Source organism: Capra hircus, chromosome 2, assembly GCF_001704415.2.
Source record: "Capra hircus breed San Clemente chromosome 2, ASM170441v1, whole genome shotgun sequence".
Classification (NCBI taxonomy): Eukaryota; Metazoa; Chordata; class Mammalia; order Artiodactyla; family Bovidae; genus Capra; species Capra hircus.
Window position 1 is genome coordinate 135,255,536 of NC_030809.1, and position 24,882 is coordinate 135,280,417.

The 24,882-nt window shown below is 40.5% G+C and overlaps 1 protein-coding gene across 1 annotated transcript in view; it reads left to right on the forward strand.

The window, feature by feature from the left end:
- Positions 3,624–24,882, forward strand: part of TUBGCP5 (tubulin gamma complex associated protein 5) — a 57,502-nt gene continuing 36,243 nt past the window's right edge. Inside the window, exons 1-3 of the mRNA XM_005675814.3 lie at positions 3,624–3,791; positions 5,955–6,008; positions 6,124–6,232. Of these exons, the coding sequence (XP_005675871.1) occupies positions 3,646–3,791; positions 5,955–6,008; positions 6,124–6,232 (309 nt within the window). The 5' untranslated portion in view covers positions 3,624–3,645. The remainder of the gene's footprint in view (positions 3,792–5,954; positions 6,009–6,123; positions 6,233–24,882) is intronic.

Consider the following 24,882-nt stretch of genomic DNA (forward strand, 5'->3'; position numbering starts at 1 on the left):
GGGGGCGCACTAATGACTTGGGCCCATGCAGGACCATAGCTGTGTCCACTCTACCTATCCCTGCTTCCAACTTGGCTTGGGACTATGAACATTCAAGTGGGTGCTGCTGACTACCATGCTTTCGTGGAACTGTGGTAGAGCCCAGAGCCCTCCCCAGGCCTCTCTGGCAGGCTGTTTACTTCTCAGTCACTGGAGGGGGACCGAGAAACATTTTGGGAAGGCACTTTTTCCTTTAGAGTCAGATGCTAGCCCTGTACCAGGTCCTGAGGGCACCTCAGTTCTGGCCATGGTCCCACTTAGATGCTAAAAGGTGGATGTACATTCTGAAGATATTGATGTCTCCCTCTCGAGGGGGTCATCACCAACACCAGTCTGGAGACTGTGGAGGCACCTTGAACTTGGCTGTCCTCCTGCCTGAGGACTGGTCTTTGGAGACACCCCAAAACATTCCTAAGCCTCTCTCTGATGTAGAAAGACATGGGAAGGACAGAAAGACCTAGAAGTGGAGTCTGGTTAGGTCCTGGTATTGGGAGCCCCACCCCCAAAGTTTCTAATGCCTCCTCCAACAGGCCCAGGGAGGGTACAACAGGCCCAAGGAAGGTACTCTCACTGGCCACAATCCTGCATCAGTCCTGTTTATTGGCTATATTTCCCTCAAACATTTCCAATTCCCCTGTCCCAGAGGTGGGCATCACTTTGTGCTTGACATGAATAAAGGGATGAGCATTGCACACATATACCCCTATTCTCAATTTTTGAAAGTTCCCTCTAAAGGCCGGGACAAACTTGGCTGGGCATGTAGATCTACAGTAGGCCTCTCTAGACTGGCACAGTCCCATAAGTGGCACATTCCCAGAGATACCCCTTAAATATCCCTAAGTCCCGCCAAAGAGGTTATTGGGACAAGCTAGACAAGGAAGATGGGGATGGCACCCTTAGCCAGGCTACAGTAGTGCCTGGGGCCTGGTCTTTGCATCAGTCAGTTCAGTTGCTCAGTTTTGTCCATCTCTTTGCGACCCCATGGACTGGCGTGCCAGACTTCCCTGTCCATCACCGTATCCAAAGCTTGCTCAAACTTATGTCCATTGAGTCTGTGATGCCATCCAACCATCTCATCCTCTTTCATCCCCTTCTCCTCCTGCCTTCAATCTTTCCCAGCATCAGGGTCTTTTCAGATGAGAAATTTCTTTGCATCAGGCGGCCAAGTATTGGAGTTTCAGCTTTAGCATCACTCCTTCCAATGAATATTCAGGACTAATTTCCTTCAGGATTGACTGGTTTGATCTCCTTGCAGTCCAAGGGACTCTCAAGGGTGTTCTCCAACACCACAGTTCAAAAGCATCAATTCTTTGGTGCTTTGCTTTCTTTATAGTCCAACTCTCACATTCATACATGACTACTGAAAAAACCATAGCTTTGACTAGATGGATCTTTATTGGCAAAGTAATGTCTCTGCTTTTTAATATGCTATCTAGGTTTGTCATAGTTTTTCTTCCAAGGAGCAAAATGAAAGTGAAAGTGAAGTCGCTCAGTCGTGTCCGACTCTTTGTGACCCTGTGGATTGTAGCCCACCAGGCTCCTCCGCCCATGGGATTCTCCAGGCAAGAATACTGGAGTGGGTTGCCATTTCCTTCTCCAGGGGAACTTCCCGACCCAGGGATTGAACCCAGGTCTCCTGCATTGCAGGCAGATGCTTTAACCTGACTTCAGTCACTATCTGCAGTGATTTTAGAGCCCAAGAAAATAAAGTCTGTCACTGTTTCCGTGGTTTCCCCATCTATTTGCCATGAAGTGATGGGACCAGATGCCATGATCTTTGTTGTTTTGAATGTTGAGTTTTAAGCCAGCTTCTTCACTCTCCTCTTTCACTTTCATTGAGGCTCTTTAGTTCTTCTTTGCTTTCTGCCATAACGATGGTGTCATCTGCATATCTGAGGTTACTGATATTTCTTCCAGCAATCTTTATTCCAGCTTGTGCTTCATCCAGCCTGGCATTTTGCATGATGTACTCTGCATATAAGTTAAATAAGCAAGGTCTTTGAGTACACGTTCAGAAAATTTATATAGAGGCCACTCTGGAGGACTGCGTTGGCCTAGACCAGTAAACGACATGTGGTAGTGCACCCAGCCTGTTTGCTGTTCTTGCTTCGCACATTCTTTCCAAAAGTATCTCCATGTCCCCAGCATTAGAGGCCCACAGAGGACACCTGGGGCCCCGTGGTATTCTGAATGAGGCTCCAACTCCTTTTCTTGAAAGGGAACATTGGCCTACACCAGCCAGGGAGGTGTGTGAGAGTAGCTCAGTCCCTACTGGGTCTAAGTCATTGGGAGCACCCTATGGAAAGTTTTCTAGGTCTCCCTCCAGAGGTCAAGACCAACTGGCTCGATAGGGAGTCAGGAGAGACACATGCTAAGTGTGCATGTTCATTTCTGGAAATGTACAATAAGCAATTTTAGATTTGGAGTGCTAAGAAAAATGTGGGTTGCATACGCAAATCTGAGAGTTATAAACACACAGATGATAGTTGAGACTGGAGTAGAAAAGATTGCCCCAGGGAGAAGGTATAAATTTCTTCACGGAATCATTTCTACTCCTATGATTTCCCCCTTCTTATGGGATTTATTCAGTTGTGTGCAGTCTATGTTTTAGGTAGTTGCTATAGTCTGGGTGTTTGTGCACCCTCAAAATTAATAATTTGACATCTTAATGCCCAACATGATGGTATTTGAGAGGTGTTTAGAAAAGGATGGTGGAGGTCTTGAGAATGGAATGAGTGCCCTAATAAGAGACCCCAGCGAGTTCCCTTGCCCGTTTCATCATGTGAAAACACAACCAGAATTCTGATTCCAGGAAGAGGGCCCTCACCCAATCATGCTGGCACGTGGATCTCAAATTGCTGCCTGCAGAACTATGAGAAATGAATTTCTGCTGTTTTCAAGCCATCCAGTCTATGGTATTTTGTTATGACAGCCCAAACATTTAGAGCAATGCAATGTAACAAACCACATGAAAACCTAGTAGATCCCTAAAAGAAAAAAAAGTTAAACGTTTTATGCAACAAGTCTTGTAATGGTTATGAGCAATCCTTTACATAAACAGTTTAAAAGTACAGTTTTAATTACGAACAACAACAAAAGCACTACTCCACTTTCGGCCAGTGTTGTTTAATAAGTCCTCCTTGGCCCACTGGGAGTCGCAGGAGGCAAGGCGCTCAGTCTGTGTGCGGGACAACGCGCTTTCTTTACATCTGCTGTAGTGTGCGCCACGTAGTGCGGCCCATGTAGGCAGAGCGGAATCCAAAGACCACTGGATATCACCTCTAGGAGAAACTGAATGATGGACAACTGACGAAGGGTGGTAGCTAAAAACTGTGCAAAACGATACACTGAATGAGAAGTGGCTGTTCTTGAAACACCAGGCGTTAGTCCATCAACCAAAGTCAGTCAAAGACTATTATCAATAAATTAATAATAACTGCTTCTCCTTTGACGACACTCACAACCCTGCCACCGACCAGAACCAGACCCAAGGCTCAACGTGACTGCAGCGCGAACTCTCGCGAGGGAGACGCGCAACGCGGCCGCAGCTCGAACTCGCGCGAGAGCTGGCGCAACCTCGCGAAGGACGGCGGGAGCGCGGGAGGTATGGCGTCCCTGCCGCCGTCCTGGAGTCGGCTGGATAGACGACAAGAGCGCGACGTGCGCGAGCTCGTTCGCCTTGTGGCGGGCGTCCAGGACGAAGCGGACCCCAACTTCCAGCTCGCTTTGCACTTCGCCTGGTCCAACTTCAGGTGTGGACGCGGCATCGCAGCCGGGGAAGGGAAGGGGTCTGGCGAGTTGTGTTGCACGCCCGGCAGAGTCCCGGCGCGCTTTGCCGCTCCAGCAGCTTAGTGCCTTCGTGCATTCTGGATGCCCGAGGCGGTGATCAGTTCAGTCGGTCAGTCGTGTTCGACTCTTTGCTATTCAGTGGACTGGGACACGCCAGGCCTAGCTCAGTCAATGGGTTGTGGGTTGCTGGGGGTCGTCCTCCGCTCTTTCTCCTAGTGAAGAGTTCTGACAATCCGGTTCCCTGCTCCGCCCACTGCGCTTAGCGCGGGCCCCTGCCCATCAATTTTTTGAGTGGTTGGTTGAATAAAATTTTAGAGCAAAGTAATGGTCACACCCTATTCTCACTGACTCCCTCTCTGCTCGGACCACTCCGTATTTCTTACCCTGCTCTTTTTTTCCAAAACGCGAAGCATAACACATTGGATAACTCATTTGTTGTTATTGTTTGTCTCCACCCCCACCGTCATGCAGAATATAAGCTCCACCAAAGTAGGGATCTTCGTTTGTTTTGTTCATTTCTTATCCCAGCGCCTAAAACAGTTCTTGGCATAGAGTATTCGAGGTCCAATGCAACTTTTAATACGGTTTTTTATTTAATTAATTTTAAAAGATTTATTCAGATTAGGTACTTAGGTGAAATCAGTGCTATCATTTTCCCTTATGGGACATGTAAATCAGTTATGATCATTACCTGTAATAAAATTATTATTAGAAGAATGGTAGTCATTGTTAATCTTCTGCCTGTTTAATGTCGAAAGAAGTCTTCTTGAATGGTAAACAGGTTTTCGAAATCGGTAATCTTTTTATCAACCTTAATGATCACACATAAAGTGCCCACTTGGTTTATAATAAGAATAGATGAGTCTAAACGGCCCCGGTTTTGAAATAAAATACTCAATTCTTAAGTGTAACATAAATATAACAATTCCTTAATAGGTGATATTCAGAGAATAGGTCATATTAAGAGAAACTTAAATGTCCTATCCCAAATAATTTTTCTGTTAGTATATCTAAATGACAGTAGGTAAGCAGACATCATTTTAGAGTTAGGAGAGCTTAGCAGTTACTAACGCTTTTTACACATTGAGAAACTAAATTTATAGGTAAAATAGTATTCCATTCAGCCATTTGCTAGGTTAGAATTAAGATATTTTAGTTAGTAGTGTAATTTACTTCTTTTAAGTACAGGTTGTGTGGCTTCCACTAAAAGATGGAAAACGAGTTGAGTGAGCTATATTGTAATTTTATGATGCTTTAATCCATCAGAAAAATGAACAATTCATATTTATATTTTTAAAAATTGAGGCCACATTCTAGGCCTTAGAAATTCACAGACAGGTGCAGTATAGCTTCTATTCTTAAATAAGACAGACAAAAATTATTACATATGATGTAGAACAGAACTTCTTAACCTGAGGGTCTGAATATATTAATAGAAGAATTCAGATATAACAGATTTGGACAAGAAGAAAATTATACTAACCTCTAGCTAAAAAGTAGCATTTCCTTCAATTATGAGTGAAAGCAACAAGAAGTAATAGCTTATGTACTGTGTCACCAGTAGAAATCACATATTTCACTGTCATATTGTAATTACTGCAGATATTTCTAATAAATCTTATTTACTGTTATGTAGTTATGAACCCACTTCTAGATCTTGTTATTTAATGTTTTAACAAAGAAATATGTCTCACTATATCACAGACTTCAAAAAATATTTCGAAAGTGTATTTCAGTATGCTTGGCTTCCTTTCTGTTTCATTTTATCCTGAGACGGGATCCCTAGGTTTCATGGGCCTTCACAATGGCATAAAAAGATTAGGAAACCCTGCTAACAGGGATGTGCTGTGCTGGACTTACACACAGGGCATTATGGAAAGAGAGAGGAGCCAGAGGACAGAGTTGGGAAACTCAAGACAATCTGTGTCATAAGGAAAGGATGCTTGAGCAGTCTTAGGTTGACTGGTTGTTTGCATGAATGATAGAGGTGATACAGGGAAAGAGGTGCACTCACTGGAAACGCATAACTGAGTATAGGGTGTTTGGGGGGCAATGTGTTGGACCGTGAGACTAGTCAACTTAGCTTTATGACACGATTGATATAAGAATCACATTTTCTCTTTTAGATTTCATCGTTTCTTAGATGTCAATAGCCACAAAGTACAAAAGACAATAGAAGGGTAAGTCAGTTTGTATGTATATATATATGTGCATGTTCCGATATCTATGTATCTTACAGACCTTTTTATTAATACAGCTTTTTAGTTGTTAGTTGATTTTTTTTTAACATTCTAGGATTTATGAAAAATTCATCATTCATTCCGATCTAAGCAAAGCTGCTAGTTGGAAGAGATTAACTGAAGAATTTCTAAATGCATCGCTTCCAAGCATAAAGGAATTCAAGGTATGCTATATTGTGAAATCTCTGCTGTATTTTACTGTTTCTAATCTGATTATTGTCAGCCTGATTCTATTAATATTTAGACATTCATTCTATTTTACTATTGTCCACCGACTAGAATCACCATCTGCTGGAAATTGACATAAAATCCACTGTGTCTTAGGCTTGTGATTAAAGAAGTATATTCATGTTTAATCATGTTGGCCCCAATCTACTGTGGAAATTGAGATCAGAGATTGGAAGAAATAATAGCACTTCTAGCTTTCTTAAAACTTTTCAATGACTTCTCAGCACTTTGCAATATAATTATTGGTATATTGCTCACTAGATGCTAGGTGCTGTTCTAAGCTCTTCCATATTCAGTCATGTGTCCCTAAAACCACCCCTTAGGCTCAATGATTCACTAGAATAACTCAGAACTCCAGAAAGAAAACTGCTATCCTTATTGTATGGCTTATTGTAGTGAAAGAATACAGATGAGCAAAGGGGAAAGGTATGGGGCAAAGTCCAGGAGAAACCAGGTACAAGCTTCCAGATGTCCCTTCCCAGTGAAGTTGCAGAGGGATGCACTTAATTTTCTCAATGACAAAATGTTGCCAAACCAGGGAAACTCCCCTGAGTCTTGGTGTTCAGGGTTTTTTGGGGGGTCAGTCACATGAATATGCTTAGCTACTCAATCTCCCCAGAGGTCAAACCAAGGACTTCAGGCCTGCAAAATTATTCACCATAAGTCACATTGTTAGCATAAACTGTCTGGTCAGACTGATATAGTGTGGACCAAAGACTGCCATACAAATACACTGTACTAACAGGGTATTCCAAGGGCTAGGAGAATATCTCAGGAGCCAGTCAAGGATCAGTCCTGAAGATCTTTGAGATGTGAAGGGTTTGGACAACCCAGTCCTCCCAAATTAACTCTTTGTGCCTACGTATATCAAGTCAGTCTTCACAGTCCTTGTGGAATAGTCTGTTACTGATAGGCTTTCCCTCTGTTTACACTGAGTTGGTGACCTAAGAAAGAGCTTTAGATAATTTTTAAAACTGTCCATCAATTTTAGGAAGGGCTATAAAGGTATTTCTGGAAGAGAGAGAACTGCAGTGCTATGAATCCATGCCCTAAAGATTAGTAAAACACTTCCATGTATTGTTCCTGCAAGGACCATTTTAAAAAAGGAGACAAATCTTTTTTTATGTCTCTTCTTGATTCACTTTGTGTAGCTTTCTGAGTGGACTGTAGAGCTTAATAATTTAGGCACTTCTTATTCTTCAGTCACTAAGTCGTGTCTCACTCTGCAGCCCCGTGGACTGCAGCACACTTGGCTTCCCTGTCCTTCATCTGCTGGAGCTTGCTCAAATTAATGTCCATTGAGTCAGTAATGCCATCCAACCATCTTGTTCTCAGTCATCCCCTTCTCCTTGTGCCTTCAATCTTTCCCAGCATCAGGGTCTTTCCCAATGAGTTGGCTGTTCACATCAGGTGGCCAAAGTATTGGAGCTTCAACTTCAGCGTAAGTCCTTCCAATGGATATTCAGAATTGATTTCCTTTAAGATTGACTTGTTTGATCGCCTTATAGTCCAAGGGACTCTCAAGAGTCTTCTCCAACACCACAGTTCAAAAGCATCAATTCTTTGGTGCTCAGCCGCCTTTATGGTCCAGTTCTTACATCAATATATGACTACCGAAAAAAACCATATCTTTGACTGTATGGATCTTGGTTGGCAAAGTAATGTCTCTGATTTTTAATACACTGTCTAGTTTGGTCATAGCTTTTCTTCCAAGGAGCAAGCATCTTTTAATTTCATGGCTGCAGTTACCATCCACAGTGATTTTGGAGCCCAAGAAAAGAAAATCTGTCATTGTTTCCACTTTTTTCCCTTCTGTTTGCCATAAAGTATTTGGACCAGATGCCATGATCTTAGTGTTTTTTGAATGTTGCGTTTCAGGCTAGCTTTTTTTCACTTTGCTCTTTCACCTTCATTAAAAGGCTCTTTAGTTCCTCTTCACTTTCTGTCATTAGAATGGTATCATCTGTGTATCTGAGGTTGTTGATATTTCTCCTGACAGTCTTGATTCCAGCTTGTGAGTCATCTAGCCCAGCATTTCCCATGATGTACTCTGCATTTAAGTTAAATAAACTAAGTGAAGTATATAGCTTAGGCACTGTGATACCATATTAATAATACACATAATGGCAAGCATTTTTAGTGCATTTACTATGTGCCAAGTACTGTTATGTTAGTCCCATAAGACCATGATCAGTACTTACTGGTTTCTGTCATTTTTTTGCCAGGCAAATCTAAGTTTCATCTGTACCAGTGAAAATACCAGAGTGGTGCAGAATAATTAAATGAAAAGATGAGTGTTACTTCTGATTCCAATTTTGACTTTTTCATTGGCCATCTCTGGTTATTTTTCTGTACACCCCCACCTTAGGGCTCACTGAATACAGTGGGACCATATTCCCTAATTGTTCTGTGGCACATCCTATGTCCTGTACCTGACCTTCCTTTTCTGCCTGAGGAATCTCATCATTGATTATCAAAATTCAAATACCATCTATAGATTCTATATATTTAACTTTTTATTGTGTTTGTTATTGTTTATTTCCTATCTCCTCAATAGAGTTTTACAGGTGTGGGGCTTTGCTTCTGATTTGTTCTCAGCACCTAGACGAGAGTAGACAATAGATACTGCAGGAATAATCTGTCTGTTCTTTTTGGCCTTGCTATTCATCTCTGTCCTTGGCTCCTGCCCCACTTTCACAGACAGTTGGTTGCCCTTTTCTCCTTTGCTGTGGCATCTCTGACATGTATGTTGGGGTGCAGCAATAACTTCATATTTTTTTTCAGCTTTACTGATACACAGCTTACCATGGAGGAATTTATTTTTAATAAATAAAGTTATGCAACTGCAGTCCAGTTTTAAAACATTTCCATCACCCCAGAAGTTCTTCTTAAATCAGTTTTTTATTTTTTTTGCAATCAGTGCCTGCACCCAACCCCAGATAAGTACTGACCTAATGATTTTTTCATGTACCATTTATCTGCCTCTGTGATGTTCACTCAGTTCTTCTAACCATTCTGAAGTCGGATTGCTTGTCTTATTAATTGTCAGAGTTGTTTATGTGGTTCTCATGCAAGTTTTTCATCAGGAAAGTGACTTACAGGTATTTTCTTCTAGGCCCTACCTTATCTTTTCATTCTATGAGTGGTTTTTTTTTTTTTTTTTTTTTTAATTTTATGGGTGGTTGTTTTTGAAACTCAAAAGTTTTTCATTTTAATGAAGTCCATTTTACTTATCATGCTTTTGATGTCATATCTTTGCCTAACCCAAAGACTTTTCTTTGAGGTTTTCTTCTAGTAGTTTTAGCACTTGCATTTAGATTCATGGTCCATTTTGAGTAAGTTGTTGTATATGTTGTGAGGATGGGATTTACAGTTTTTTGGTTTTTGCTTGAATGTATTTATCCATCCTATTACCATTTGTTGAAAAAACTATTCTTTTCCTTTTGAATTGTCTTGGCAACTTTGTCAAAAACAAATTGACCATATGTGTAAGGATTTACAAGTTCTCAATCGTTTGATTAATCTGTATGCCTATCCTTACATAAATACCATACTGTCTTTGTTACTGTAGCTTTTAAGCTTTGGAATTGGGTTATGAAAGTTCTCCAGTTTTTTTCCTTTTCAAAATTGTTTTGTCTATTTTAGAGCCTTTGAATTTCCATACACATTGTAGGGTCAACTAAATTTCTGCAAAAGCCAGGTGGATTTTGTCCGGGATTGCATTGAATCCATAGATCAATTTGGAAAGTATTGTCATTTGTTAGGTTGAATTGTGTCCCCCAGAAAGATGTGTTCAAGTCTTAGTCCCTGATAATCTTACTATAGGGTCTTTGACAGTGTCAGCAAGTTGAAATGAAGTTAAACTGGATTAATTCAGTGATCTATATCCTCATAAGAAAATAGGAATTTTAACACAGAGATGCACATAGTGTTACACTATGCAGTGAAAGAGGCAGAAACTGAAACAATGTGGCTACAAGTCAAGTAAAGCCAAGGATTGCTAGCAACCATGAGAAGCTAGGAAGAGTCAAGGAAGAAAGTCTTCCCTTGAGCCTTCATAGGGAGCTTGGACTGCCAGCATGTTGAACTAAGACGTCTAGCCTCCAGAACTGAGAGAGAATAAATCTCTTTGTTTTAAGCCACATGATTTGTAAAATTTGGTAAGGAAGGCTTAGGAAACTAATACACAATCTTACCAATATTATATCTGTTAATCTGTGAATATGGACTCTTCATTTACTTAGATCATTTAAAATGTTTTCATCATTTTTATTTTTTCATGTACAAATCTTACATTTCTTTTATATATATTTCTAAATATTTTATTCTATTTGGTGCTATTATGAGTGGAACTTTTCTTCTTAAATTCATTTGCAGTTTGTTTATTATATACCTAGCCTTGCTAAACTCATTTATTCTAGTGATTTTCTTCTGAATTCCTTAGTGTTTTCTACATATAGGATTGTATCATCTCTGAATAAAGACAGTTTGACTTCTTCCATTCCAGTGGGAGATTTTTTTTTGTTTTTTGTCTTATCGCAGGTGGTCCAATACAATGCTGCACAGAAGACAAAGTCCGCATATTTGCCTTGTTCCCAATTTTAAAGGAAAAGCTTTAGTTTCAGGTTTTTTTACAGGTGTGCTTTATCAGAAAGAGGATATTCCTTTTTATTTTTAATCGACCACAAGGTTTTTTTTTAGTTGTTAATTGTCAAATCTTTTTCTGTGTCTTTGAGATATTCCTATGTTTTTTGCCTTGAATTCTGTTCATATGCCTTAGTCAGCTCAGACTACCATAACAGAATTACCACACACTGACCTTTCAGTGACTTAAAAACAGAAATTTATTTCCTTATACTTTTGGAGACTAGAAATTAAGAGCAAGGTGCTGGCCACTTTGGGATTGCTGGTGAGGACTGTTCCCAGCTTGTCAGTGGCTGCCTTCTCTCTCTGTCCTCATGTGAAGACAGGAGCTCTCTGCTTTTAGCCCGTTGGACCAGTGCTCCACCCTCAGGAGCTGATTACCTCCCAAAGGCCCCTTCTCCAAGTACCATTGCATTAGGAGTTAGTTTCAGCACATAAATTGAAGGGGATATTGAAGAAGTTTGAAGTGAAGTCGCTCAGTCATGTCCTACTCTTTGAGACCCCATAACTGTAGCCGGTCAGGCTCTTCTGTCCATGGGATTTTCCAGGCAAGAATACTGGAGTAGGTTGCCATTTCCTTCTCCAGGGGATCTTCATATTTGCCATGAAGTGATGATACCAGATGCCATAATCTTAGTCTTTTGAATCTTTTGAGTTTCAAGACAGCTTTTTCACTATCCTCTTTCACTCTCATCAAAAAGCTCTTTAGTTCCTCTTCACTTTCTGCCATTAGAGTGGTGTCATCTGCATATCTGAGGTTGTTGATAATTCTGCCAGCAGTCTTGATTCCAGCTTGTGATTCATCCAGCCCAGCATTTCGCATGATGTACTCTGCATATAAGTTAAATAAGCAGGGTGACAGTATACAGGCTTGTTGCACTCCTTTCCCAATTTGGAACCAGTCTGTTGTTCCATGTCCAGTTCTAACTGTTGCTTCCTGACCTTCATACAGGTTTCTCAAAAGACAGGTAAGGTGGTCTGGGACTTCCATCTCCTTAAGAATTTTCCACAGTTTGTTGTGATCCACATAGTTGAAGGCTTTAGTGTAGTCAATGAAGCAGAAGTAGATGTTTTTCTGAAATTCTCTTGCTTTTTCTGTGATCCAAAAGATGTTGGCAATTTGATCTCTGGTTCTCTGCCTTTTCTAAACCCAGCTTGTACATGTGGAAGTTCTTGGTTCATGTACTGCTGAAGCCTCATGTGAAGGATTTTGAGCATAACCTTGCTAGCATATGAAATGAGCACAATTGTATGGTAGATGCAACAGTCTTTGGCATTGCCCTTCTTTGGCATTGGAATGAAAACTGACCTTTTCCAGTCCTGTGTCCACTACTGAGTTTTCTAAATTTGCTGACATACTGAGTGTAGCACTTTCACAGCATCATCTTTTATGATTATAAATAGCTCAGCTGGAATTCCATCACCTCCACTAGCTTTGTTCGTAGTGATGTTCTTAAGGCCCACCTGACTTCATACTCCAGGATTTCTGGCTCTCAATGAGTGACCACATCGGCGTGGTAATCCAAGTCATAACCAGTCCATTCTAAAGGAGATCAGCCCTGGGTGTTCTTTGGAAGGAATGATGCTAAAGCTGAAACTCCAGTACTTTGGCCACCTCATGCGAAGAGTTGACTCATTGGAAAAGTCTCTGATGCTGAGGGATTGGGGGCAGGAGGAGGAGGGGACGACAGAGGATGAGATGGCAGGATGGCATCACCAACTTGATGGACGTGAGTTTGAGTGAACTCCGGGAGTTGGTGATGGACAGGGAGGCCTGGCGTGCTGCGATTCATGGGGTCGCAAAGAGTCAGACACGACTGAGTGACTGAACTGAACTGAAGACCTTTTTCTATGATTCTTTGTAATCTTGCCACCTCTTTTTAATCTCTTTTGTTTCTGCTAGGTTCTTAACAGTCTCTCTCCTGTTTCATGCCCATGCTTGTGTGAAGTGTTCCATTGATATCTCCTGTTTTCTTAAGAGATCACTAGTCTTTCTCCTTCTTTTGTTTTCCACTATCTCTTTGCATTGTTCGTTGAAGAAGGCCTTCTTATCTCTCCTTGCTGTTCTCTGAAACTGTGTATTCCATTGGGTATATCTTTCCCTTTCTCCTTTGCCTTTCATTTCTCTTCTTTCTTCAGCTATTTGTAAAGCCTCCTCAGACAGTCACTTTACTTCCTTGCATTTCTTTTTCTTTGGGGTGGTTTTTTTTGGTCACTGCCTCCTGTACAGTGTTATGTACCTCCTTCTATATAGTTCTTCAGGCCCTCTGTCTACCAGATCTCATCTTGAATCTATTTGTCACTTCCACTGTATAATCATACCTGAATGGTTTTCCCTACTTTCCTCAATTTTAGCCTGAATTTTGCAATAAGGAGTTCATGATGTGAGCCACAGTTAGCTCCAGGTCTTGTTTTGGCTGTCTGTATAGAGCTTCTCCATTTTTGCCTGCAAAGAACATAATCATTCTGATTTTGGTATTGACCATCTGGTGATGTCCATGTGTAGAGTCATCTCTTGGGTTGTTGGAAGAGGGTATTTCCTTTGTTCTACAGTTAGTCTTTGCCTTGCTTCATTTTGTACTCCAAGGTCAAACTTGCCTGTTATCTGGGTATCCCTTGCCTTCCTTCTTTTGCATTCAAATCTCCTGTGATGAAAAGGAGATCTTTTTTGTTGTTAGTTCTAGAAGGTGTTGTAGGTCTTCATAGTGTAGTAGTAGTCCTATTTGCTCAGTCGTGTCCACCTCCTCACAGCTCCATGGACTGTAGCCTGCCAGTCTCCTCTATCTGTAGAATTCTCCAGGCAAGAATACTGGAGTGGATAAACATTCCCTTTTTCAGGGGATCTTCCCAACCCAGGGATTGAACTGGGGTCTCCTGCATTGCAGACAGATTCTTTACTAACTGGGCCACCAGGGCAGCCCCAATAGGTCTTCATAGAACTGATCAGCTTCCTTGTCATCAGTGGTTGGGACATAGGCTTTGATTACTGTGATGTTGAATGGTTTGCCTTGGAAATGAACTGAAGTTATTCTGTTGTTTTTGAGATTGAACCCACGTACTGCATTTTTTGACTCTTTTGTTGACTGTGAGAGCTACTACATTTCTGTAAAGGGATTCTTGCCCACAGTAGTAGATAAAGATGAGATTCCCAAGTGGCTCAGTGGTAAATAATCTGCCTCCCAAGCAGGTGATGTGGGTTTGATCCCTGGGTCAGGAAGATCCCACAGAGAAGAAAATGGCAAACAGCTCCAGTATTGCTGCCTGGGAAATCCCAAGGACAGAGGAGCCTGATGGGCTACATCCCATGAGGTTGCAAAGAATCTGACATGACTTAGCAACTAAACAACAAAAGTAGATATAACGGTCATCTGAATTATAGTTCCCATCCATTTTAGTTCAGTGATTCCTGAGATGTCAGTGTTCAATTTTGCTGTTTCCTGCTTGTCCACATCCAGTTTACCTTGATGCATGGACCTAACATTCCAGGTTCCTGTGCAGTATTGTTCCTTACAGCATCAGATTTAATTTCACCACCAGACACATCCACAGCTGAGTGTCATTCCCACTTTGACCCAGCTGCTTGCTTCACTCTTACTAGAGCTACTAGTATTTGCCCTCCGCTCTTCCCCTTCATGGATCACAGCCTTGTCGTGTTGAAGTGCCTTGTATAACTCAGTGAAGCTATGAGCCATGCTATGCAAGGCTACCTAAGATGGAAGGGTCATACTGAAGAGTTCTGACAAAATGGCATCCCCTGGAGAAGGAAATGGCAACCTACTCCAGCATTCTTGGCTGGCGAACTTCATGGTCAGTATGAAAAGCTTAAGAGATATGACACCAGAAGATGAGCCCCCCAGGTTGGAAGGTATCCAGTATGCTGGGGAAGAGCAGAAGGCAGTTACTAATAGCTTCAGTAAGAAGGAGCATAAAAGAACAATTAGCCCATGTTATAATGAATTGAAGTGCAGTTAACCTACAACACTGTGTTAGTTCCAGGTGCACAACACAGTGATTTGGTATTTCTAGTTACCATGTGTCACCATACAAAGTTATTGTCATATTATTGACTGTTCCCGCTATTATTCATGTCTTCCCCATGACGACTCATTTATTGTGTAAGTGAAAGTTTGTTCCTCTTACTCTCCCTCACCTATTTCACTCATTCCCCATCCCTCTCCTCTTTGGTTAGCTGCTATTCTCTGTATCTTTGACTTTGTTGCTGTTTTTTTATATTTGATTTGGTTTTGTTCATTTGTTTTGCTTCTTAGATTCCACGTATAAGTGAAATGATACAGTCTTTGTCTTTGTCTCTCTGACTTATTTCACTTAAGCATGTTATCCTCTAGGTTCATCCCTACTGTCAAAAAGGTCAAGATTTCATTCTTTTAAATGGCTGAATAATATCCATTGTATTTATATGCCACTTCTTTTTTACTCACTCATGTATCTGTGAACATTTAAGTTTCTTCCATGTCTTGGCTGTTGTAATATACTACAATGAGCATAGGGATGATGCATCTATTCAATTTAGCGTTTTTGTTTTCTCCACATGAATACCAAAAGCAGTGGAGTTGTTGGATCTTATGGGGTTTTTTGTTTGTTTGTTTTGGCTACACCATGTGGCTTGCAAGATGTTAACTCTCCAACTAAGGATTGAACTTGGGCCATGGCCATAGACGCCCAGAATCCCAACTACTGAATCCACCACAGAACTCCCTATTTTTATTTTTTTAGGATGCTCCATACTGTTTTCCATAGTGACTGTACCAATTTTCACTCCCACCACCAGTGTACAAGACTTCTCTTTTTTCCATATCTTTTCCAGCACTTCTAATTTTCTTTTTCATATGACCATTCTGACAAGTGTGAGGCAATATCTCATTGTGATTTTAATTTGTATTTCCCATATGTTGACTGATGTTGAGCATGTTTTCCTGTGTCTGGCCCTTTGTATGTCTTCTTTGGGAAAATGTATATTCAGATCCTTTGCCCATTTTTTTAATCTGATTTTTTTTTTAAATGTTGAGCTATATGAGTTCTTTGTGTATTTTGGATATAAACCTATTTCAGGTATATTGTTTGTAAATATCTTCTCATATTCAGTAGATGGCCTTTTCAGTTTGTTATTTTCCTTTGTTGTTTAAAAGTGTTTAAGTTTGATGTAGTCCCAGTTGTTTATTTTTCCCTTTGTTTCCCTTGCCTAAGAAGCATCCCCGAAAATATTGCTAAGGCTGATGTCAAGCAATGTACTCCCTGTTTCTTTTTCAGGGTTTTATGGTTTCAGGTCTTCTATTTAATTTTTAATCCAGTTCAATTTACTTTTTGTGCATAATGTAAGAACGTTGTCTGCCTTGGTTCTTTTGCATGTAGCTGTCCACTTTTCCCGACACCATTTATTGAAGAAGCTGTCTTTTCCCCGTTGTATATTCTCGTCTTCTTTGTCATAGAGTAATAGACCGTATACATTTGGGCTCGACTCTGGGCTCACTGTTCCATTGATCTGTGTGTGTATTTCTCTGTCACTATCGTGCTGTTTTGGTTACTGTAACTTTATAGTGTAGTTTGAAATAAGGGAGTGTGATACCTCAAGCTTTGTTTTTCCTTAACAAAGTTGTTCTGGCTATTTAATCACATTTATTTGTGATTCCATACAAATTTCAGAATTATTTGTGGTAGTTCTGTGAAAAGTACCATTGGTATTTTGATAGGGATGCATTGAATCTGTAGATTGCTGACTAGTGTTGTCATTTTAACAGTATGAATTCTTCCAATATGTAACAACTGTAGATCTTTTCATTTCTTTGTGTCATCTTCAGTTTCATTTACCAGTGTGTTTTTTCCAAGTATAGGTGTTACACATTCTTAGTTAGATTCATTCCTAAGTATTTTATTCTTCATGCAATTGTAAATGGGATTGTTTTCCTAATTTTTCCTTCTCGTAGTTTGTTGTTAGTGTATAGAAATTCAACAGCTATCTGTATATTAATTTTGTGTACTGCATCTTTAGTGAATTCATGAAATAGTTCTAATAGTGTTATTATGGCATCTTTAGGATTTATATATATTATCATGTAATCTTCAGTAACAGTTTTACTTCTTCCTTTCCAGTTTGGATTCCTTTTATTTCTTTGCCTTGCCTGATTGCTGTGGCTAAGACTGTGTTGCATAGAAGTGACAAAATTGGTCATCCGTGTCTTTTGTCTGACGTTAAGAGAATATGCTGTCACCTTTGAATATGATATTAGATGTGGGCATATCATATATGGCCTTTATTATGTTGAAGTATATTCTGTCTATACATGTTTTTCTCACAAGTTTTTATCATAAATGGATGTCAAATTCTGTCAAAAGCTTTCTTCTTCTTCTGTTGAAATGATCATATAATTTTATTTTCCAGTTTATTAATGTGATGGATCATATCAATTTGCAGATTTGAATCATCCTTAATCCCTGGGATAAACTCCAGTTGATCATGATATATGACCCTTTTAATGTATCATTTGAATATTTTGTTGAGCATTTTTACATCTGTGTTCATGAGTGATATCGGCCTGTAATTTTCTTTTTGTGTGTGATATTTTTCTCTGATTGTGGTATCAGGGTGATGGTGGCCTCCTAGAATGATGTCAGAAGTGTTCCTTCCTTTGTAGTATTTTGAAATAGTTTCAGAAGGATAGATTTTGACTCTTCTTAAACATTTGGTAGAGTTCACCGGTAAACCCATCTATCTAGTCCTAGACTTTTGTTTGTTGGAAACTTTTTGGTTACCAGTTGAATTTAATTACTGGAAATCGGTCTGTTCGTATTTTCTATTTCTTCCTGATTCAGTCTTGGGAGACTGTGCATTCCTAGGAATTTGTCCATTTCTTCTAGATTGTTCATTTTATTGGCGTATACTTCTTTGTGTAGTGTCTTATTACCCTTTGTATTTCTGTGGTATGGGTTATAGCTTCTCCATTTCTGATTGTATTGACATGGGTCTTCTTTCTTTTTTTGATGAGTCTGATAAATTATTAAATTTGTTTATTTTTTCAAGGAACCAACTCTTAGTTCCACTGGTCTTTTCTATATTTTTTTTGTCTCTATTTCACTTATTTTTGCTGTAAATCTTTATTATTTCTTTCCTTTTACTAACTTTGGGTTTTGTTTGTTCTTTTTTTTCTAGTTCCCACAAGGTGTGAGGTTATGTTGTTTACTAGATATTTTTCTTTTTTCTGAAGTAAGATTGTACTGCTGTAAACATCCCTCTTAGAACTGTGTTTGCTGTGTTGCATAGATTTTTGAATCATATCCTTTTTTCATTTGTCTCTAGATATGTTTGATTTCCTCTTTGATTTCCTCAGTGACCCATTGGTTCTTTAGCAGCATATTATTTAGTCTCCCATGGTTTTGTTTTTGTTTTTGTTTGCAATTTTTTTTTTTTTGTAGTTGATTTCTAGTCTCATAGCATTGTGGTCAGAAAAGATGCCTGAACTGATTTTTAGTCTTCTTAAATTTACTGAGTCTTATTTTGTGGCCTAGTATATGATCTTCCCTGGAGAATGTGTATTCTGCTTTTTTTGAATGAAATGCCCTACATATATCTGTTAAGTCCATCTGACCTAATGTATCACTTAAGGCCAGTGTTTCCTAGTTTATTTCTGTCTAGATGATGTGTCCATTATGTATGGAAAGACGTCCCCTACTATTATTGTGTTACTGTCATTTTTTTCTATGTTTGTTACTTGATTTCTGTATTTAGGTCTTCCTAAGTTGTTTCTTATGTATTTACAGATGTTGTATCTTCTTGGATTAATCTTTTGATCATTATGTAATGTCCTTTGTCTCCTTTTGCAATCTTTGTTTTAAGGTCTCTTTTGTCTTGTTTAAATTGTACTACCACAGCTTTAATTTCCATTTGTATGGAAATCCTCTCTCCATTTCCTCACTTTCCATCTACATGTTTCATCTGTAGATCTGAAGTGAGACTTTTATGAGCAACATCTATATGGGTTTTGTTTTTGTATCCATTCAGCCACACTTTGTCATTAGATTGGAGCCTTTGTAGTCTATTTATATTTAAAGTAATTACTGGGGGAATTCCCTGTTGGTCCAGTGGTTTTGCTTTCACTGCCAGGAGCATGGGTTCAGTCCCTGGCCAGAGAACTACGATCTGGCAAGCTGCACAGCACAGCCACAAATAAATAAGTTATATAGCTGTGTTCTCATTGCCATTTTGGTAATTGTTCTGGGATTTTTTTTTTTTTGGTTGTCATTCATTTCTTCTTATGATTTGATGACTATCTTTAGTGTTAATATTTGAATTTCTTCCTCTGTGTGTGTGTATTATAGGGTTTTGATGTGTGATAACCATGAGATTTTTATATAGCAGACTTTATATATTCATGATTATTTTAAGTTTCTGATCTCTTAAGTTGGAACACATTTCACAACCCTGTGTTATCCCCCAACATTTAATGTTTTTGACATTTTAATATTTTAAAATCTTTTTGTTTTGTGTGTCCCTTAAGTACTTATTGTGGATATGGATCATTTATCAGAGGAGCCTGAAGAGCTACATTCCATGGGGTCACAAAGATTTGGACACAACTGAACGACTAATACTAATTACTAATTGCAGATACAGACCATTTTCTTATTTTTATCTTTTAACCTTCCTACTAGCTATATAAGTGGTTGATCTACTACCTTTAATGTATATTCATCTTTACCAGTGAGACTTTTCCTTTTGTAATTTTCTATCTCTAGTTGTGATCTTTTCCATTTAAAGAAGTCCCTTTAACAATTCTTGAAAAGCTGGTTTGGTGTTGCTGAACACTTTAAGCTTTTGCTTATTTGTAAAACTTTTGATCTCTCCTTTAAATCTGAATGTAGCCTTGCTGGGTAGAGTATTCTTGGTTGTAGGTTGTTTTTTATTTATTATTCCATCACTTTAAATGTATCATGCTACTCCATTCTGGGCTGGAAAGTTTCCACAAAAAAGCCAGTTGATAGCCTTAAGAGAATTTCTTCGTAAATAACATTGCTTTTCCTTTATTGACTTTTAAGATTTTCTCTTTAGCTTTAATTTTTTGTATTTTAATTACAGTGTACCTTCGGGTGGATCTCTTTGGGTTAATCTTGTTTAGAACTCTGTGTTTCTGAGCTCGATGTCTGTTTCCTTTCTCATGTTAAAGAATTTTTCAGCTGTTATCCCTTCAAATAAGTTTTCTGCCCATCTCTCTCACTTCTTCAGGGACCTCCCCTATAATATGAATGTTAGTATTCTTGACATTGTCCCAGAACTCTCTTAAACCATCCTTGTTTTAATTTGTTGTTGTTGTTGTTCAGCTTGCATGATTTCCAGTACTCCATCTTATACTTCATCAATCCATTCATTCCTCTATATCATCTCATCTACTGTGAATTACTTCTAGTGTATTTTTAATTTCAATTATTGTATTCGTCACCTGCGTTTGGTTTTTCTTTGTGTTTTCTAACTTTTTGTCATGCTTCTCATTGTGTTCATTCTTTCTTCTCCAGAGTGTGGGAAACTCTACCAGGTAGATTGCTTATCTCCACATTGCTTCTTTTTCTTTTGGCATCTTATCTTGTTCCATCATTTGGAACATATTTTTCTGTCACCTCAGTTTCCCTAATCCTCTGTTTTTATTTCTGTTCATTAGAACAGAATTAGTAGAATGCTCATATTTCCCAGTCTTGGAAAAGTGGCCTTGTGTAAGAGATGTCTTTGGGCCCCTGGCAAAGTACTGCCGTCTGGTCACCAGAGCTGTTTGCTCTATGCGTATCCCCTCTCTGGGCTACATGGACCCATGTGTTGTGGGCTAATTGTTGTAGGCACAGTAGTACATAGGGCTGATCCTCAGCATGGTTGGCTGCACGAGCTGGCCTCATCTAGGTCTGCCAGCTGCTGGTGGGCAGTGCAGGCGCCTGGCACAGCTGGCTTCAGGACCCAGGAAGTCCCTATGCTGGTCCACTAGTGGGTGAGGCTGGGTCCTGAACACACTGGTAGTTGGGCCTTGGTCTCCATATGGCTGGCAGCTTGCCTAGGGGTCCTAGGATTGTTGCTGATTGGCTGTTGGGCAGGTAAGCCCCATGTGCTAATAGGTTGGAGAAATACTCCAAGATAGTGCTTGCTTGCACTCATGTCCTCATAGAACAAGCTCTCCAAGATGGCTACCACCAGCATCTGTGTCCTCAGGGTGCTCTCCAAGATCAGCAGGGGGATTTGACTGAGGCTCCTTTCAAATTGCTGCTTATGCCCTGGGTCCTAGAACATGTAAGATTTGTGTGTTCACCCTTTAAGAGTGAAGTCTATTTTCCATAGCCTTCTGAGTCCCTTGAATATAAGCTTTCAGTTCAGTTCAGTCACTCAGTCATGTCCAACTCTTTGTGACCCCATGAATTGCAGCATGCCAGGCCTCCCTGTCCATCACCATCTCCCGGAGTTCACTCAAACTTACGTCCATCAAGTTGGTGATGCCATCCAGCCATCTCATCCTCTGTCGTCCCCTTCTCCTCCTGCTTGCAACCCCTCCCAGCATCAGAGTCTTTTCCAATGAGTCAACTCTTCGCAAGAGAGCCAAAGTACTCGAGTTTCAGCTTTAGCATCATTCCTTCCAAAGAAATCCCAGGGCTGATCTCCTTCAGAATGGACTGGTTGGATCTCCTTGCAGTCCAAGGGACTCTCAAGAGTCTTCTCCAACACCACAGTTCAAAAGCATCAATTCTTCGGCGCTCAGCTTTCTTCACAGTCCAACTCTCACATCCATACATGACCACAGGAAAAACCATAGCCTTGACTAGATGGACCTTTGCAGGCAAAGTAATGTGTCTGCTTTGCAATATGCTGTCTAGGTTGGTCATAACTTTCCTTCCAAGGAGTAAGCATCTTTTAATTTCATGGATGCAGTCACCATCTGCAGTGATTTTGGAGCCCCAAAACATAAAAGTCTGACACTGTTTCCACAGTTTCCCCATCTATTTCCCATGAAGTGATGGGACAGGATGCCATGATCTTTGTTTTCTGAATGTTGAGCTTTAAGCCAACCTTTTCGCTCTCCTCTCACTTCTATCAAGAGGCTTTTTAGTTCCTCTTCACTTTCTGCCATAAGGGTGGTGCCATCTGCATATCTGAGGTTATTGATTTTTCTCCCATCAATCTTGATTCCAGGTTGTACTTCTTCCAGCCCAGCATTTCTCATGATGTACTCTGCATATAAGTTAAATAAGCAGGGTGACAATATACAGCCTTGACGTCCTCCTTTTCCTATTTGGAACCAGTCTGTTGTTCCATGTTCAGTTCTAACTGTTGTTTCCTGACCTGCATACAGATTTCTCAAGAGGCAGGTCAGGTGGTCTGGTATTCCCATTTCTCTCAGAATTTTCCACAGTTTGTTGTGATCCACACAGTCAAAGGCTTTGGCATAGTCAAGAAAGCAGAAATAGATGTTTTTCTGGAACTCTCTTGCTTTTTCCATGATCTAGTGGATGTTGGCAATTTGATTTCTGGTTCCTCTGCCTTTTCTAAAACCAGCTTGAACATCTGGAAGTTCGCAGTTCACGTATTACTGAAGCCTGGCTTGGAGAATTTTGAGCATTACTTTACTAGCATGTGAGATGAGTGCAATTGTGTGGTGGTTTGAGCATTCTTTGGCATTGCCTTTCTTTGGGATTGGAATGAAAACTGACCTTTTCCAGTCCTGTAGCCACTGCTGAGTTTTCCAAATGTGCTGGCATATTGAGTGCAGCACTTCCACAGCATCATCTTTCAGGATTTGAAATAGCTCCACTGGAATTCCATCACCTCCACTAGCTTGTTCATAGAGTTGCTTTCTAAGACCCACTTTACTTCACATTCCAGGATGTCTGGCTCTAGGTGAGTGGTCACACCATCGTGATTATCCGGGTCGTGAAGATCTTTTTTGTACAGTTCTTCTGTGTATTCTTGCCACCTCTTAATATCTTCTGCTTCGGTTAGGTCCATACCGTTTCTGTCCTTTATCGAGCCCATCTTTGCATGAAATGTTCCCTTGGTATCTCTAATTTTCTTGAAGAGATCTCTAGTCTTTACCATTCTGTTCTTTTCCTCTATTTCTTTGCATTGATCGCTGAGGAAGGCATTCTTATCTCTTCTTGCTATTATTTGGAACTCTGCATTCAGATGCTTATATCTTTCCTTTTCTCCTTTGCTTTTTGCTTGTCTTCTTTTCACAGCTATTTGTAAGGCTTCCCCAGACAGCCGTTTTGCTTTTTTGTATTGCTTTTCCATGGAGATGGTCTTGATCCCTGTCTCCTGTACAGTGTCACAAACCTCAGTCCATAGTTCATCAGGCACTCTATCAGATATAGTCCCTTAAATCTATTTCTCACTTCCACTGTATAATCATAAGGGATTTGATTTAGGTCATAACTGAATGGTCTAGTGGTTTTCCCTACTTTCTTCAATTTAAGTCTGAATTTGGCAAAAAAGAGCTCATGATCTGAGCCACAGTCAGCTACCGGTCTTGTTTTTGCTGACTCTATAGAGCTTCTCCATCTTTGGCTGCAAAGAATATAATCAATCTGATTTTGGTGTTGACCATCTGGTGATGTCCATGTGTAGAGTCTTCTCTTGTATTGTTGGAAGAGGGTGTTTGCTATGACCAGTGCGTTCTCTTGGCAAAACTCTATTAGTCTTTGCCCTGCTTCATTCCACATTCCAAGGCCAAATTTGCCTGTTACTCCAGGTGTTTCTTGACTTCCTAGTTTTGCAATCCAGTCCCCTATGATGAAAAGGACATCTTTTTTGTGTGTTAGTTCTAAAAGGTCTTGTAGGTCTTCATAGAACCGTTCAACTTCAGCTACTTCAGCGTTACTGGTTGCGGCATAGACTTGGATTACTGTGATATTGAATGTTTTGCCTTGAAAATGAACAGAGATCATTCTGTCGTTTTTGAGATTGCATCCAAGTACTGCATTTCAGACTCTTTTGTTGACCATGATGGCTACTCCATTTCTTCTAAGGGATTCCTGCCCACAGTAGTAGATATAATGGTCATCTGAGTTAAATTCACCCATTCCAGTCCATTTTAGTTTTCTGATTCCTAGAATGTCGATGTTCACTCTTGCCATCTCTTGTTTGACCACTTCCAATTTGCCTTGATTCATGGACCTAACTATATTGCTCTTTACAGCATCGGACCTTGCTTCTGTCACCAGTCACATCCACAACTGGGTGTTGTTTTTGCTTTGGCTCCATCCCTTCATTCTTTCTGGAGTTTCTCCACTGATTTCTCCACTGATCTCCAGTAGCATATTGGACACCTACTGACCTGGGGAGTTCCTCTTTTGGTATCCTACCATTTTGCCTTTTCATACTGTTCATGGGGTTCTCAAGGCAAGAATACTGAAGTGGTTTGCCATTCCCTTCTCCAGTGGACCACATTCTATCAGACCTCTCCACCATGACCCGCCTGTCTTGGGTGACGCCGCAGGGCATGGCTTAGTTTCTTTGAGTTAGAGGAGGCTGTGGTCCTAGTGTGATTAGATTGACTTGACTAGTTTTCTGTGAGTGTGGTTTCAGTGTGTCTGCCCTCTGATGCCCTCTTGCAACACCTACCTTCTTACTTGGGCTTCTCTTACCTTGGGCATGGGGTGTCTCTTCATGGCTGCTCCAGCAAAGCACAGCCGCTGCTCCTTACCTTGGAGGAGGGGTATCTCCTCACAGCCACCCCTCCTGACCTTGAACATGGAGTAGCTCCTCTAGGCCCTCCTGCGCCCGTGCAGCCACTGCTCCTTAGGTGTGAGGTAGCTCCTCCTGGCCGCCGCCCAGGGGCGGGGGGTAGCTCCTCTCAACAGCCGCCCCTGACCTCAGACATGGGATAGCTCCCCTCAGCCATTCCTGCGCCGTCGTAGCCTGGCACTCTGGGCCACTGCCCCTGACCTTGGACGTGGGGTAGCT